The sequence below is a fragment of the Salmo salar genome, chromosome ssa03 (assembly GCF_905237065.1).
Source record: "Salmo salar chromosome ssa03, Ssal_v3.1, whole genome shotgun sequence".
NCBI lineage: Eukaryota > Metazoa > Chordata > Actinopteri > Salmoniformes > Salmonidae > Salmo > Salmo salar.
The window spans coordinates 27309487-27325245 of NC_059444.1; the positions used below are offsets into that span (position 1 = coordinate 27309487).

General features: G+C 44.6%; 1 protein-coding gene across 2 annotated transcripts in view; it reads left to right on the forward strand.

The window, feature by feature from the left end:
- The window catches only part of LOC106599291 (E3 ubiquitin-protein ligase HECW1), a 57094-nt gene that overhangs the window by 14430 nt on the left and 26905 nt on the right, over positions 1 to 15759 (forward strand). For both annotated transcript variants that reach the window (XM_014190454.2, XM_014190450.2), the window contains exons 2-14: positions 633 to 966; positions 1574 to 1681; positions 3323 to 3417; positions 5720 to 5795; positions 6521 to 6690; positions 8555 to 8697; positions 9060 to 9160; positions 9851 to 11152; positions 11246 to 11347; positions 11484 to 11634; positions 14800 to 14924; positions 15114 to 15256; positions 15469 to 15654. In XM_014190454.2, the coding sequence (XP_014045929.1) occupies positions 675 to 966; positions 1574 to 1681; positions 3323 to 3417; positions 5720 to 5795; positions 6521 to 6690; positions 8555 to 8697; positions 9060 to 9160; positions 9851 to 11152; positions 11246 to 11347; positions 11484 to 11634; positions 14800 to 14924; positions 15114 to 15256; positions 15469 to 15654 (2994 nt within the window). In that variant the 5' untranslated portion in view covers positions 633 to 674. The remainder of the gene's footprint in view (positions 1 to 632; positions 967 to 1573; positions 1682 to 3322; positions 3418 to 5719; positions 5796 to 6520; positions 6691 to 8554; positions 8698 to 9059; positions 9161 to 9850; positions 11153 to 11245; positions 11348 to 11483; positions 11635 to 14799; positions 14925 to 15113; positions 15257 to 15468; positions 15655 to 15759) is intronic.

Sequence of the window (15759 nt, forward strand, 5' to 3'; positions counted from 1 at the left end):
AGGGGAGTAGGGGTTTTGTCTATTCTGTTGGTCTGCTGCCCAGGCAGAGTGACTGACAGAGAGAGAGACATGTATCTTCTATCACTGAGCCAGCAGTGTTTGTATGTGTGCGTGTGTGTGTTTGAGAGAGCGAGAGAGAGATTTAATTGAACTGAGAGAGAGATTTAATTGAACTGAGGGAGCGAGAGAGAGAGAGGGGCAGCGCACTCAATCACTTTTGAACAGTCCATTTCACACCCTGAGCAGGACAGGGCCCTGGAGTGTTCCTTACTGTTAGTACTGTGCTGTTTTGTTGTCTCTCCTCTCACTGAGAAGCTACTACAAGACAGTGGAGAAACCTCCCAAAGCTCATGGGATTTTCTGTTGGTAATCTTCCCACTGTAGCTCCACTTTCTCTGCAGGATTGTAGAAATCGCTACCTCTAAAGTCTGCTCAGAGATAACCAACAGAATAACACATCTGCAGTGTTCTTAAAGATGGAGATAAAGGTTTTGATTGGACTTTATCTACTGTATCTCAAAAACAGGGATAGGAATGCTAAATGTGGGGCCTCCTTAACCTCTCTCCAGTAAAAGCTCTTCATCCTCCCCATTCACAGTTTCTCTTCTCTGCTTTTCTTCCCTCTCCTCCAGAACTTGTACCAGAACAGGTTTCTCGGACTCAGACTTGCAGCCATGGCCTCCCCATGTCGTTCAACCCAGAACCGTCGGCGCTGTAAGGACCCCATCCGCCACAGCTACAACCCCGAACAATTTCGCAACGTTAATTTCCAGAATGGGGTGCCGGAGGACGTGGCAGCCATGTACCGCTCCACCAGCGACACGGACCTGGTGACATCACACAGCCGCTCCACGCTTACCGTCAGCACCTCGCTCTACGCCATCGGACAGACCCAGGACATCCTCATCTGCTGGGACATCAAGGAGGAGGTGGACGCTGGGGACTGGATCGGCATGTACCTCATTGGTGAGCACTACCATAACTTTTAGGAGAATATTTTTACTATTTCATTTTACCATTGATTTTCATGGAAGAGACCAAATGAATAATTAGTAGATGATAGAGCCAGATAGAGATGGTGAGATGAAGAACAGTTTATTTCCAATCTTGTGAAGCTGTTACACATCGGGTAGATCAAGGACAGGAACAAGAATGTGTTATTTCAAGTCTATTTGAAAGGTACTGCATGTAAGGTATATGGAGAGCTATGTGATGACTCAGGTCAGGTCTGCTTTCCCATATGTTTGAAGGTAATCTTAAGGTGTTCTGGTTTTCTGATAAGGTGCTCAGACTCATATCCACAGGTAATTGACAATGCTTGTGTGATAATGTAGTGTAACTTTGGGCTGGATTCAATCCGTATCACCAAAGTTCAGCACTCTAGTGCGCTTGAAATGTAAAGGTGATTTCCGATTGAGCCGACATATGCAGCGTTTACTATGAATGCAGTCTCTGCGAATGCGGGAACATTGCCTTTAAACTTAAATTGCGCTGTAGTGCTGAACTTCCGCGATACGGATTGAATCGAGCCTTAAGTCTCACACCTTTCCTCTCTGTCTTACCTCTCTCTCAGAAGAGGTGTCGTCGGAGAACTTTCTGGACTACAAGAGCCGCGGAGTGAATGGTTCCCACAAGGGCCAGATAGTGTGGAAGATTGAGGGCAACTCCTATTTTGTGGAGCGTAAGTGCATTTCTGGAAATACATCCAAAACCACCTACATTATAATATGCTACTTCTCCCACACACTGAGAGAGCTGTTTTATAACGGATGTAGCATCTAGCTCTCAGAACAGGACACTGCTTCGTCAGTGCATATTGTAGATCTTTACGTAACACTGAAACAATCTCATATCCATTTTGTTTCTCATAACAGTTGTGCCCATACATTTGTGTCAATACATATGTTTCTTGACAATGCATATCTTTAGACTTCCATACTGTAACTATCAGGATTTCCCAGTACAAATCCTTCTTACCCTGCACTGATTAAAGCAAGTCTTTTAGGCAAGAGATTCATAGAAATAAAATAATTTACACAGCCAAAGGATCCCATTAGCTCCACTAGACTAGAGAACCCACACTGACTGTACAGTACAGTAGGCCCCGGTGTGGACAGCTCTGCTTACACACAAGGGAAGTGGAACTAATAAAACCCAACTACCATTGTGCCATCTTCCTCTCATATGGTCCTGCTAATGTAATGATTTGTCAGCTGTGAGTGATTTTGTTATTTAGCTAGCTCTGCTTATTTTTTATTTACCTACAGTAAGACTCATCCCTCAAAGAGCTCCTCCCACCTCATTAGTACGGACAGGACATTCGCTAAAATCAGATATCAATCAATCTTTTCCCCAATACAGTTCGCTGGTGCCTGTGTACCTCTCTATAGGCCAGTCCGTGGTGTTTACTCCAAAGCATCTCTTTTTAGCTACCACAGTAGATTAGCAGGTTGGATAGAAGCCACTGAGATTGAGACTGAAACTCTGTGAAATGAAAGTGATAGTATTATCTGTCTGTCTGACTCTCAGGTCCTAATAACCCTGTAGCTGAGGACAGCCTGCACTCTCTCTCCCCCAGTTTATGTTTCTAAAGGCATCAGCATGCTTCAGTTCAGCTGGAGGCTAGCCAAAGTCGACTAGGCGAACCAAACAAGTGTGCTCGCATACTCCCTTAAAAGACCTTCCCTTGGAAAACACGACAATAGTAGTTTGTGCATTTTGAGACACCATAGCCGGTATAAACTTCCTCAAAATAGTCAGAATTAACCGAAGATAACTCAAGAAATCTGTCATTAATTTTGCAGAGGAGATCTTAGTTGCGCATATTTATATCTAACTAAGATGTTTGATGCAGTATTTCTCAATGAAAAAATTTGCACGAAAACAAGTTGTCTCTTTATTGAAGGATCCCTACTGCTGATCAATCACCGATGAAGGGGCATAGATTTCGGCTACCAACTTTCTGGCTTGCCTCCAGAAAAAATGTTGTGTGCCCGAACAGCCCAAGTCCAAAACGAACAAAAACGTCACAAAATGTCTTCATAATATATGCACAAACTCTTCCGAACTGTTTCGGCTGGGAAGCATGCGGACACCTTTTCAGACCATACTGGTGTGTCTCTGGCCTGTTTTTGAAAGCTGTCCAACTGTGAAATGTGATAAAGGTGCCAATAAACTGAGAAATCATGTATAAAACAAACAGTAGGTCATGCTAAAAAGATAGAACAACCTGTCCTCTGTTCTTAAACTCATTTCTGTTCTCTCTTCTGTCCTCTCTACTCTATCCTCTTTCTTCTGTCATCTGACTCTTCTATCTTCTCAGCGGAGACTAAGATCTGTTTTAAATATTACCATGGTGTGAGCGGGGCCCTGCGAGCCACTACCCCCAGTTTGACTGTGAAGAACCCCTCAGTTCCGGTGAGTGTGTGGGACGACTACTTTGTCCAAACCTGGTAGTGTTACATGGGCTCTGTGTTCATTAGTGCTCCTCTAGGGGCACTGATGATGAGGTAGCGTGTGAATTATGGATCTACTGTATGTCTTTCAATCTGAAGGATATATCTTTGCATTGTCTGGGTTTGAGCTTATTACTAGAGCCCAAAAAACTCCTGACAGTTCCAGGATCAGCAATCCCTCTAGTGTCTCATCTATTGTCCAGCTCCGTACATTATAACTGTCTGGATTACTTGGGGTTATCAGATGCCATTTAAAGTGCCGATATGTTAGGTTTAGAAATCCATATATTAGATTGGTTACCCTTCCTTTCTCATTGGCTGGAGAAGAAAACAATGGCATTTATTACAAGCTTATTTATTGGTAGGATAACATTTGTCTGTCAAAGGAAAAGATAACATCTGCAAATCTGTGTATGCAACCAATACATTTTGATTTGATTTGGTTTAATTTAAGACCCACTGGAGGGACAGACAGAGGGAGAGGGAGAAAGAAGGGGGGAGAAATGGAGAGAGAGCGACAGAGGGAGAGAAAGATGGAAACAGAGACCACACGTGCTGAGAGAGAGATCACAGACAGACAGACAGACAGACAGACAGACAGACAGACAGACAGACAGACAGACAGACAGACAGACAGACAGACAGACAGCATGTACAGTCAGAGATAAGCAGACAGATAAGCCACAGCCAGAGATGAATAGAGGGTGGAAGGGAATTACAGAATTTCCTTCTGTTGTACTTGTGCTGGCCCTGTTGTGGAGTAAACTGTAGTACAGGTCTTGTGGGCACTTAAGGTTACTACAAGCTCCATGAGTGCATGTGGGTGGAGTGGGATCTTTGGAGTAGCGGACACCTTTTGTTTACATGATATCCTCGCAGGTCCCATTCACAAGGGGGCGATGGCAAAGATTTTTATTTTTGTGTTTTCATTGCTAGTAGTAGCCAGCCAGTAGCTAGCTGGCTTTAGCCTGGCTAAAAAGAAAGCTAGCTAGCCTTTTTAGCTTCCCACATCTCAATGTGAAACAATCAGATTTATAATTAAATAATATGCCCTGGCAAATATTCTTATACTTCCATTTTAACCTAAAACATTATACCAGTTTGATATGCTGCTTGTGTCTTCATTCCCATATCAGCTAAAAATAGAACATAATGTTTTGGTGTGGAGAAAAAGTCACATGGCTAGCTAGTTGGCTTCAGCAGGTTCTAGCATTTCACAATAGCCTGTAATCACTAGGTATTACTTCTAAACAAAATACCTTTTTGGTGGATTCTTGAGTTTTCTTGTTGTCTTCTCATTTGTGGTGAAAGCAAAATAAGAATATATTGTCTTGTCATATCTTGCTAACAAGTTGGCTAGTCTTTTAGCTTCCCTCATCTCCATCTGAAATAATCTGATTTATAATTAAATAATATGCCCTAGTAAATATTATTATACTTGCCAGTGTAACCTACAGCATTATCCTAATTTGATATGCTGCTTCAATGTATTCGATCCCAGAATAACATTATCACTTCTAAACAAAATACATTTGGGGGGGATTCTATAAGGCTACAATGTTGTCTGGTTTATTGTTTGAACAGTCGCTGAAATTATATTTGGTTATCAATGCAAAATAGGCTACTTTAATGAATAGTCTATATAGCCTAATGGACAGTAACATCACTGCCCCCACGGCAGTGGAAACAATGATACATTGAGTCTCAATCTCCAGGTAGAAGAAAACTGCGTCGAATGCCAGAGTGTACGATAGTACAAGGAGCCGCCTCTTTTGTGACAAAAATGTAATTGCAACACTACGCTACACTCTGTCAGCCCCATCTACATATTCTCTGTAGATGCCTTTAAGTTCCAGCTGTCTGCTGTAGGCCCCCACAGCCTACACACCACCACACTGCTATGATCACTGGTCCACCTAGAGAGGGTCACACGATACTCCTACAGGAATGTGCACGCATGTGTGTATTTGCATCTGACCCTTATCCCTCTCCCCCCATCTCTCAGTGGCCTCCATCATCTCTCAGTGGCTGTTTTCCCTTTACTGAATCTTTCCCTGGGTAGTAATGGGAAGAGAAAGCTAACCCACCTGCCTGCTATAAAGACCCCTAGACAGGCTTACACCTGTGGAGGCGGAGCAAGGAGGAGAGATGCTGTAAAGGCTCTCTCTCATTCTCTTTTTTCTTTGTCTCTATCACTCCCTCTAACCCTTTCTCTCGTTCACTCAATCAATCTCTCTTTCCTTCCCTATTTCTCCCTCCTGCAGGTATTTAAGCCCGTCGCCAATGAAGAAGTCCCCCAGAGCACAGGCAGTAGAAGACTCATCAGCTTCTCCCTCTCAGGTGAACAGTCTACTGTGCCAAGTGTTTCTGACAGGCCTGAGTTGAGTTAGATTCCTAACAGTGAGGGATGTAGCAGCAGCAGCAGCAGAGGCGGTATGATCCAGTTCCATCTGATTCACAGTGAGGTAACACACACTGATGTGATGTTAGACGAAAGGTGGGCGGTGACAGCTCAGGAAGTTGTACATCTAAATAGTTCTCTCCCCCCACCACTGCATGGGAGAAGACAGGAGGAGGCAAATGTGATTTTTAGGCAGCTGCTCTCCCCCCTTCATCTTTAGCTTTGATCAACACAGGCTTACAAATACTGAACAAACAGGCGGACTGTAGTAGTCCCTGTCTAGTCCCAGATCACTGGAAGGTTATGCTACTGTATGACATGGCTGTCACAATTGTTAGAGAGCAGAGTTGGAGAGAAGTTGAAGTTAAATGCCACACTATTCAAAATAGTAATTCTGTCTAGACTTATTTTTCAGGATTAGTTATTTTCTCTCTGCTCTCCTGTAGCAGAATCTACTACTACTACTATTGTAGAAGTACAGTATACTGTTGTATTTGGCGAGATATTGAACTGAATTATTTTGCAGAGCTTCTCAAGGATATTCTTGCTGCCTGCACTCTACTCCACTTTGTCAGAAGAATGTGATGTCCTTATCCCCGTAGAGGTGACATTTCAAAGCCTTTCCTTCTCCTCCTCTCCTCTATACTCTTATCATCTCTGGCAGATTTCCATGCAACAGGGCTGAAGAAGGGGATGTTCTTCAACCCTGACCCCTACCTTAAGATCGCCATCCACCCCGGCAGGAACAGCATCTTCCCGGCACTGCCACACCACGGCCAGGAGAAACGCTCAGGCATCGTCTGTAACACCATCAACCCCCACTGGCAGAGAGAGGTGAATGGAGAGCTCTGTTAGTGAGTCATATAGTGTAAACCTTCTGTGCAATACTGGTAATGATTATTTCAATGTTCTGACTGGTTTTATACGGGTAGGCCCTATACAAGTACTCCCACCCAACATTACAATGGGTTGTATTTACTCAAGAAAAAAAATGCTGAACATGTGTTGCAAAAACTTGTATTTGGATGTCATGATTTGGTACCACAATATCATCTCCCACAACATCTACTAAAGATATTGATCTCTGCATAATACTGTCAGGCAGGCAAGCAAAGCTTATTGACATTTGACTTGGTTAGGCAGGGATATTCCCCTCCCCTGCCTGTATCTCCTCCTCCTGAACACAGCAGTACTCCCGCCCTGCCTGTATCTCCTCCTCGTGAACACAGCAGTACTCCCGCCCTGCCTGTATCTCCTCCTGAACACAGCAGTACTCCCGCCCTGCCTGTATCTCCTCCTCCTGAACACAGCAGTACTCCCACCCTGCCTGTATCTCCTCCTCCTGAACACAGCAGTACTCCCGCCCTGCCTGTATCTCCTCTTCCTGAACACAGCAGTACTCCCACCCTGCCTGTATCTCCTCCTCCTGAACACAGCAGTACCCCCCTCCTGCCTGTATCTCCTCCTCCTGAACACAGCAGTACCCCCCTCCCTGCCTGTATTTCCTCCTCCTGAACACAGCAGTACCCCCCTCCTGCCTGTATCTCCTCCTCCTGAACACAGCAGTACCCTCCTCCTGCCTGTATCTCCTCCTCCTGAACACAGCAGTACCCCCCTCCTGCCTGCATCTCCTCCACCTGAACACAGCAGTACCCCCCTCCTGCCTGTATCTCCTTCTCCTGAACACAGCAGTGCTCCCACCCTGCCAAATGTATTAGCATTTATAATGTATGAATTATACATTTACACCATGAGTTTTCTCATGTGGTAATCCTCTTTTATAATAATGCCTGTCAAAATTTGCTCTCTCTGCCTATAATAGGCTATTGCTGGTTTACTCATTTGGCTAATGGTTCAATTATGTGGTGTCACTGTGAAAGGGCAGAAGATGTATCACAGGCCCAGCTCTGCTTTAGCACAATGGAAACACCCCTTTAGGTATATTGAGGGGAAGGATATAGCAGCAGCACTATGTATTCATGGAAATGATCGGTGAAGATTAGAGGTATGAGACCTGCGCTGATGATTCCTGCATGCTTCATGCTGGATCTGACTGTATAGTCAAGAGCTTAGCGCTGGAGGTACAGTATGATGATAGCTAAAAAGCTAGGTGTCTCCCTCTTGTACCTTGAATTGATTGAGGGCTTCTGTGAGAGAGGCTATGTACAGGCAGAAGAAAAGTGCACCCTACTCCCTCCCGCTCCCCTGTTTTGATATTCAGATCAGGTGCAGCATTCCTTCACTCCCTCGTGACTCCCTGGTTATACAGTACAGTACAGTAGGCCACAGCCACAGAGGTCCGTTTATGTAGAGATAAAGCTATACCCGGAGGAATGCCAATGTTTAACTCATCTGTCATAGAGATCGAATTGTGAATAAGAAACAGTTTTCGATTTCCTAAATATTCTTACAGGGGTTTCGTTTTTTCTTTACCTCTACATTTTGGCATCACTGTCATTGAAGATCACGCAAGGTTAGGTAATGTATTGTTCCCTCCATTCCAAAGTCTTACTTTCAGTGCAAAGAGTTCAGCACCATTGACAGCTCCCTCTTTGTTTCCTACAGCTGCAAGTATTTTCAGCACTATTAACAGCTACACACAGGGATATGCAGCTGTATAAGGCTACATGCACACACTTACACACTGCACCTTTACAGGCATTTTAAATAGATACTATGTCTTTCTCTCCCTCCTCAGCGCTTCAACTTTGTGTCTCTGCCCACGGACGTTCTGGAGATCGAGGTAAAAGACAAGTTTGCCAAGAGTCGTCCTATCATCAAACGTTTCCTGGGCAAGCAGTCCATGCCGGTGCAGAGGCTACTGGAGAAGCATGCTATTGGGTACAGCTCAGGAATACACAGAATGCTCATACATTTATCAGTATAATCAAATGATTATTAATAGATATTTGGGGAGCTCTTTACAAGAGCCCTCTAAAGAATGTTTAAATCATAAAGTAACATGTCTCTCTCTTTTGAACTCCAACCCCCACTCCCACTCCCTCTCCTTCCCCCCTCTTCTCTCTGTCCCTCTGGCCACCTCCCCATCTTTCTCTCAATTTGTCCCTCTCTCCTGCACTTTTTTCCCTCTCCCCCCACTTTTCTCTCTCTCCTTCCTTCCTTCCCTCTCTCTCTCTTCACCTCCCGTCTCTCCCTCACCCTCTCTCCCTCACCCTCCCTCCCCTCTCTACCCCCCTACACAGTGACCGTGTGGTCAGCTACACGCTGGGCCGAAGGGTGCCGACGGAACATGTCAGTGGACAGCTGCAGTTCAGATTTGAGATCACTTCCTCTATTCATCCAGGTTCCTCTTCCTCTCACACATCCTCTCACATACATCCAGACCTGGGTTCAAATAGTACTCGTTTGCCTTGAAATAGTTTTGCTGCGCTTGATCAAACTGTCCAGATGTAATGGAACTAATGGAATAGTTCCAAAAGTACTAACCCCACCCATTTGGGTCTCTTAACAGGCTCAATCAAACGCTCAAAGTATTTGAACAAAAACTCATGCTAATTGAACCCAGGTTTGTATAGGAAAGGGAAAGTGGGGTACCTAGTCAGTTGAACAACTGAATGCCTTCAACTGAAATGTGTCTTCCGCATTTAACCCAACCCCTCTGAATCAGAGAGGTGTACATCGTGTTTGTTGGCTTCCTCTCATGTCATGTAGGTTCTCTTAGTGTTTTTCAATACAGAGGTGGGAAGATAAGAATATATAATATGTACTGTAAGTGTTTCTGTAAATATCAACTTTCAAATCTACATTTAGACTGGCAGATATTAAACATTCTGTTATTACAATTTGCCATATTGTCATACTCAATGTATACAGGATTTTCCATTCATTGACATACCAAAGCAGAAACAGAGTGGTCTATTAACTAATGAATAGTGTGACTTCATGTTGATATGACCCACTTTGTGTCAGTCAGCCTGGCAGGCCATCACAGGCCTCTGACTGGGAGGTAATGAGCTCTGTTCTGCTCCTGCAGATGATGAAGACATGTCTCTCAGCACAGAGCCTGAGTGTGCCGCTATGCAGGAGACCAGTAACCAGGGGGAGGGCCAGACCTCCCAGGCCCAGGGCCAGGCCAAGGACACCATGAGCCTGGGTCCGGGGGCTCCCGAACTCCCCATGGATGAGGAGGAAGACGCTGGAGCTCCAGAACTTCCAATTGGAGGAGATACAGTTACAGACACGCCCATGGAGGGGCATCCAGCAGGGCCTTTGGGTTCAGAGCAGCCCATGGATGGAGATGGAGATGGAGACTCAGGGTCTAGCTGTTCCAGAGCCAAGGCCCTAAAAACAGAACCAAGCCAACCAGAGGTCAATGGAGCTCAGGGGAAGGAGGAGGTTGCTGTGGCTGTAGCTGTGGCTGCAGAGAAGCTGCCCACGGTAGAGGATAACAGGGAGGAAGGGGGGCAGCAAACCCCCTCCAGTCCTCAGCTTGCTGACCCAGAGCAGGGGGTGGACAGTACCCCAGCAGAGGGTCAGGTCATCCCTGCTGTATTGGAAGACATGGAGAGTGGAGCGCCTGGGGAGCCAGCAGAACAGGTGGTGGGTCAGGAGGAAGGGGACGAGGAATGCTGCTCCCTGCGCATCAGGACCACCCCTAGGCGTAAGAACCGGCCCTGCTCCCTGCCCGTGTCAGAGCTGGAGACAGTCATCGCCTCGGCCTGTGGGGAGCCCGAGACCCCTCGCTCCCACTACATCCGCATCCACCACCTCCTCCACAGTCTGCCCTCCACCCAGCCAGGCACCCAGGAGGACGGGGAGGGAGATGGGGCTGAGGCTGAAACAGAGCCCGATCCAGACCCAGGCCCTGACCAGCTCAGCCCCAGGGTCCAGGATGGCTCAGAAGAGGATGAAAAGGCAGAACCCCTGACCCCCGGGCCCAGGAGGACCCTGCCTCGCAGCCTGTCCATCGAGCGTCTGTCCGACCTGGCCCTGCTACTGGACAGCGAGGGCCGCCACCCCCAGGGCCAGGTCAGGGGTCACCAGAGAGTGTCCGACGAGGATGACATGGAGCCCTGCTGCAGTGATTCCTGCTATGAGGGCCGAGGAGGCCGTCACAACCAGGCACCTCTAGTGGCTGCAGCCAGGATGTCTGTGGAGAGCAGTGATTTCCCCTCCCAGGAGGATGAGGACATGGAGGTGAACGGAGCGGAGAGCAGGGAGCCAGGAGATGGGATGCCCCAGTGGCAGGTGACCCCGTCCACGCAGGTCCAGAGCCCCCAGAGCTTCATAAAAAACGGAGAGTCACCCGTGGCCGGGCCCAGTGGGAAGATAGGACGTGAGTTGGGTTCCTCACTGAATACTAACTAGCAAAATAGAGATGTGAGTTGGGTAAGTTAGGATATACTGACCTGTTTTTGTCGTCCTATAGGAGATTGTCCCCTACCGTCCAGTCATCCTCCAGTCAGCCAGCTTCCTGCTCTGCGTCATGATCCTCATCATTACCCCACTATAGATGAACCACTTCCACCAAGTGAGCTTTGTATATAACTTTGTCTGAGACTCTGAGTCATATCATTCATATTCCTTGTTGATGAACAATACATACCAGGACAAAACTAATGATAGTAACTAAGAAATAATTGTCTCCACTGTGTGTTTGTGTATAGACTGGGAGGCGCGTGTGGACAGCCACGGTCGTGTGTTCTACGTGGACCACATCAACAGGACCACCACGTGGCAGAGACCCACCTCAGCAGCCACGCCCGACGGCATGAGGAGGTCCGGATCCGTTCAACAGATGGAACAGCTCAATAGAAGGTGAGTGAATGGGGGAGACGGGAAGAAAGAAGAGAGAGGTAGATCATATTTTTGTAGCCACTTTTCATTGTATGTTAAAAGAAAACAAGTGAAAACGTACTCTATACAGGGCCATCTGGTGGTTGTAAAAAGAACCTAAAGCTTATTTGTTTCTTGGAGGATTTTCTTAGAATTGGTTCAGTTCTTTCTGAGAATGGGGGAGTTTTGTATTAAACCCCCGAAAGTTGATGTCGGTGCCCGGAAATGAATTTGCATAATACAAAAATACCCATAAAAATCTGTCACTTTAAGATGGAGATTTTTTTGCAATCGATGCATCTCAATCTACCACATCTGCCTAGTGTATGTAGCACTTCCTCATCTGCGGTGAAAGGTGGCAGAGCTAGAGTGGTGTTTGTCAGATCATGACACATCCCGAAAATCGGTCTTCTCACAAAATCGTATGTAGCGTTTGGAATGGTTTGGCCTACAAACTAATACGCCTCTGTGGAAATATGAGGCTCTAACGACCCCCACAAGCATCTTGGTACTTGTTTGAATGCGGTACAGCCGATCTGCCAACTTCTGTCTGTAGCGCCCGAACAGTTTGGGCTACACACTAATATGACACCGTAGAAAGGTGACTCTCACGAACACTTCATGTCGGTTATTTTGCTCTAGGACGCCCACAGACCTCACAAGACTCATCTGAAGGTCTTCCAGTTCCAGTTGAAAAAGAGAATGGAAGTACAGTATATATGGAGACTGTTTAGTGCCAAAAATAAGGGGTTAAATACATGTAAAAAAATATATAATAATCCTGATCATTCTTGTACATTATCTCTCACATATAGGACAGACACTTCAGAACCCTGCCCCCCATTGATACCTATTGCTTGGATTTTTTTTTCAAAAGCATTTGCTGCTGATAGTAACTGTGTGTTGTTGTGTGTTGAACATTTGGTTAGGACTGTGGCTGTCTTTTTTTTACGCTTGTACTGTCTTTTTGAGCCACTACTAGAATAACTCTCCATTAAATGCCTGAGATATTCTGAATGGAGGAAAAGTCACTAAGTCTTGACAGTAATAATCAGATGAGAAATGTGCACAACAGGCTGTGAAGAATTGCATAAGTGTTATTATACAACTGCAGTGCATGAAATCTCTTAATGGGATTGGAGACCTAGAGAGCGAGGGAGGAGAAATTCATTTAAATGCTTATTGAAGGCGAGGACAGGGCTTGCCCTCGCTGGGCTGGTGGAATTCCCTTTGTGTGTCTGGAATGAGAAGTGTGTCCAACTGGAGACATGAGCAGTGGGCTGTGTCATAGATCCTTCTCTCTGTCAGGATAACCCCTGCACAGACCTCACATGTATGGAAGACTATTACAGTAGTGGAATCCATTGATCAATGGTCGCAAATTCTATTTCTTTCTCTCTGGGGATTAAACCTACATTTATTGTGCAGTATTGAGTGATAATTCAATAAAAATGTGTTTTTTTAATAAAAAAATGTCTTACCAAGATGAATTATCTAACGTCATTAGCAGATAATTTTTTGCTTATTTAAAAAAAGGCTTAATATAAACAAGTCATGTATATTGCAGCATTACCACAAAAAAGGAAGAGGCAAGTAGAAGGGGAAAAAAGTAAGGAACTTCTATGTCAGCCCTGTATTAAAGAACATAAATGGTTAAAGAAAAGTGTGATAAATAAAAACAAATGCCAATTTCATTTAAGGACCAAAAAACTGACAGCTGTGCCATATAAATTGCAAAATAGTTGGGAAGAGATTTGATGTACCCGTTCCATGGCACATGGTTTATGAATTGATATGCAAAACAACGCCGGATTCAAAACTTCTAATTTTTCAATTTAAATTACTATACAAAATTCTTGCAACCAATTGAATGTTATATATATGGAGGATACAATCTTCCCAGCTCTGCAGATTTTGCTGTGAGGAGGCAGAGTCATTAGATAATTTTATTTTGGTATTGTCCATATGTAGCTCGTTTTTGATCACATGTCCAGGAATGGCTGATGTCACGTCCTGACCAGTAAAAGTTGTTTGTTATTGTAGTTTGGTCAGGGCATGGCAGGGGGTGTTTGTTTAGAGTGTTTCGGAGTTTGTTGGGCTATGTTCTTGTTAGTCTATTTCTGTTAGTTCTAGTATGTCTATTTCTATGTGGTGTTTATTGGGTTGACCTTCAATTGGAAGCAGCTGCTCCTCGTTGCTTCTAATTGAAGGTCCTATTTAAGAGGGGTGTTTTTTCTATGGGATTTGTGGGTAGTTGTTTCCTGTTTTGTGTTCGTGCACCTGACAGGACTGTTTATTGTCGTTTGTGGTTTTGTATACGTTTTCCTTCTTTAATAAAATAAGATGAGTTTACACGTTCCCGCTGCGTTTTGGTCAAATCCCTACGACACCCGTGACAGCTGAAGAATTGCAACATTTGCCGAGAACTAACGCTGCAGATAGCAATACTGGGTGATTTGAAAAGCCATAGTTAATCAATCAATAATATAATAATTATTTTAGCAAAAAATAGAAAGGTTCAGTACTTTTGTGAAGCATCACAGCACAGTTGAAAAATATATGGCAAATAGAAATCCAAAATGGATGAGGTTGAGAGATAGATGGGAGGAGTTGAAGGGTGGGACTAATAACAAGATAACCAATGTAAAACATACGGGGTCTGTAAAATGTATATAGGTTCAGAACTTTTGTGAAATAGCACAGTTACAATTAGAAATCAAACTGGATGGACATCAGAAATAGAGGAAGGACTAAAAACAAACAAAATATAACTATTGTAAAATAGATTGTCTGTAAAATGTGTATAAGGTAGAAGGTAGAAGCCTAAGTGTTTATTCGTTTACTCCAATTGGGGGAAGGATGGTATGGTTTGCGGGGAATAATAAAGGTATATTTTTAAAGTATGTATATCTATATAGGTATGTGTATATGTGTATATGTATGCATACGTGTATGTATATGGATATTAAGCTGATCCACCTCTTAAAAAAACAAGTAATGTATCTTATTTCAATATTTTTAAGATATTTTACCTTAATCATCTTATTAACAAGCCGTTTCTTGCACATTTAAAGGAATGGTCTAGATTGAGGCACCGTTGCTCTGACTTAAGGATGTTTAGTAAATGTGTGCTGATGTGTTTGTCAGGTACCAGAGCATCCAGAGGACCATGGCCACAGACAGGAGTGAGAATGAAGGAAGCAGAAGCAGGAGTGAGAGAACAAGCCTCAACAACAACAGCAGTGAGACAGACTCTCCTTCGATGGCTAATGGTAAGTGGGACCACACCACAATGTCACAATTACAGAATGCAATAAACTGAAGTGTAATCTTCCTTTGTAAAAAGTCATGTCATGGGTATACAAAAGGGTTTTCAAAGTTTTACACACAATCTAGTACTCAACTGTCACCATTTAGGTAATGTTCCTTTGTTCCCTCCTGGTGTGTGTGTGTGTGTGTAGAGCTGAGAAGAGACAGCTCCTCTTCCTCCTCCTCCTCGTCATCATCTCCAGTCAACAGTCAGAAGATCACAGCTATGTTACAGAGTCCAGCGGTGAAGTTCATCACACACCCAGAGTTTTTCACTGTCCTCCATGCCAACTATGTGAGTACCTATCTCCCTAATGGACAATTATAACTATACACAGTGGACAATTATAACAAACATAGTTCCCTTTTGAACACCAATACCAATGCTCAGTAACATATTCTAGTCTTCAGTAACAGATGCTGAATATTCTTCCATTGTGGTTCAGATTGGTTGTGTATGGTTTTTCTTGTTTCCAGGGTTATGCTGTTATGTTTTTCTCTTCTCAGGGGGCCTACCGCATGTTCACCAGCAGCACGTGCCTGAAGCACATGATCCTGAAGATTCGTAGAGACGCTCGTAACCTTGAGAGGTACCAGCACAACAAAGACCTGGTTACCTTCCTCAACCGCTTCGCTGACGCCCAGCTGGAACTGCCTCGGGGCTGGGAGATCAAGACTGACCCTCAGGGCAAGGTGCAGAGACATCAACCCTTAGTTCATCCACAGCTAACTCTCCCACTTATTCACATAAGAGTTTAATGTACCTTGGTTGAGAAGATGGAAAATATGTGAAAAAAA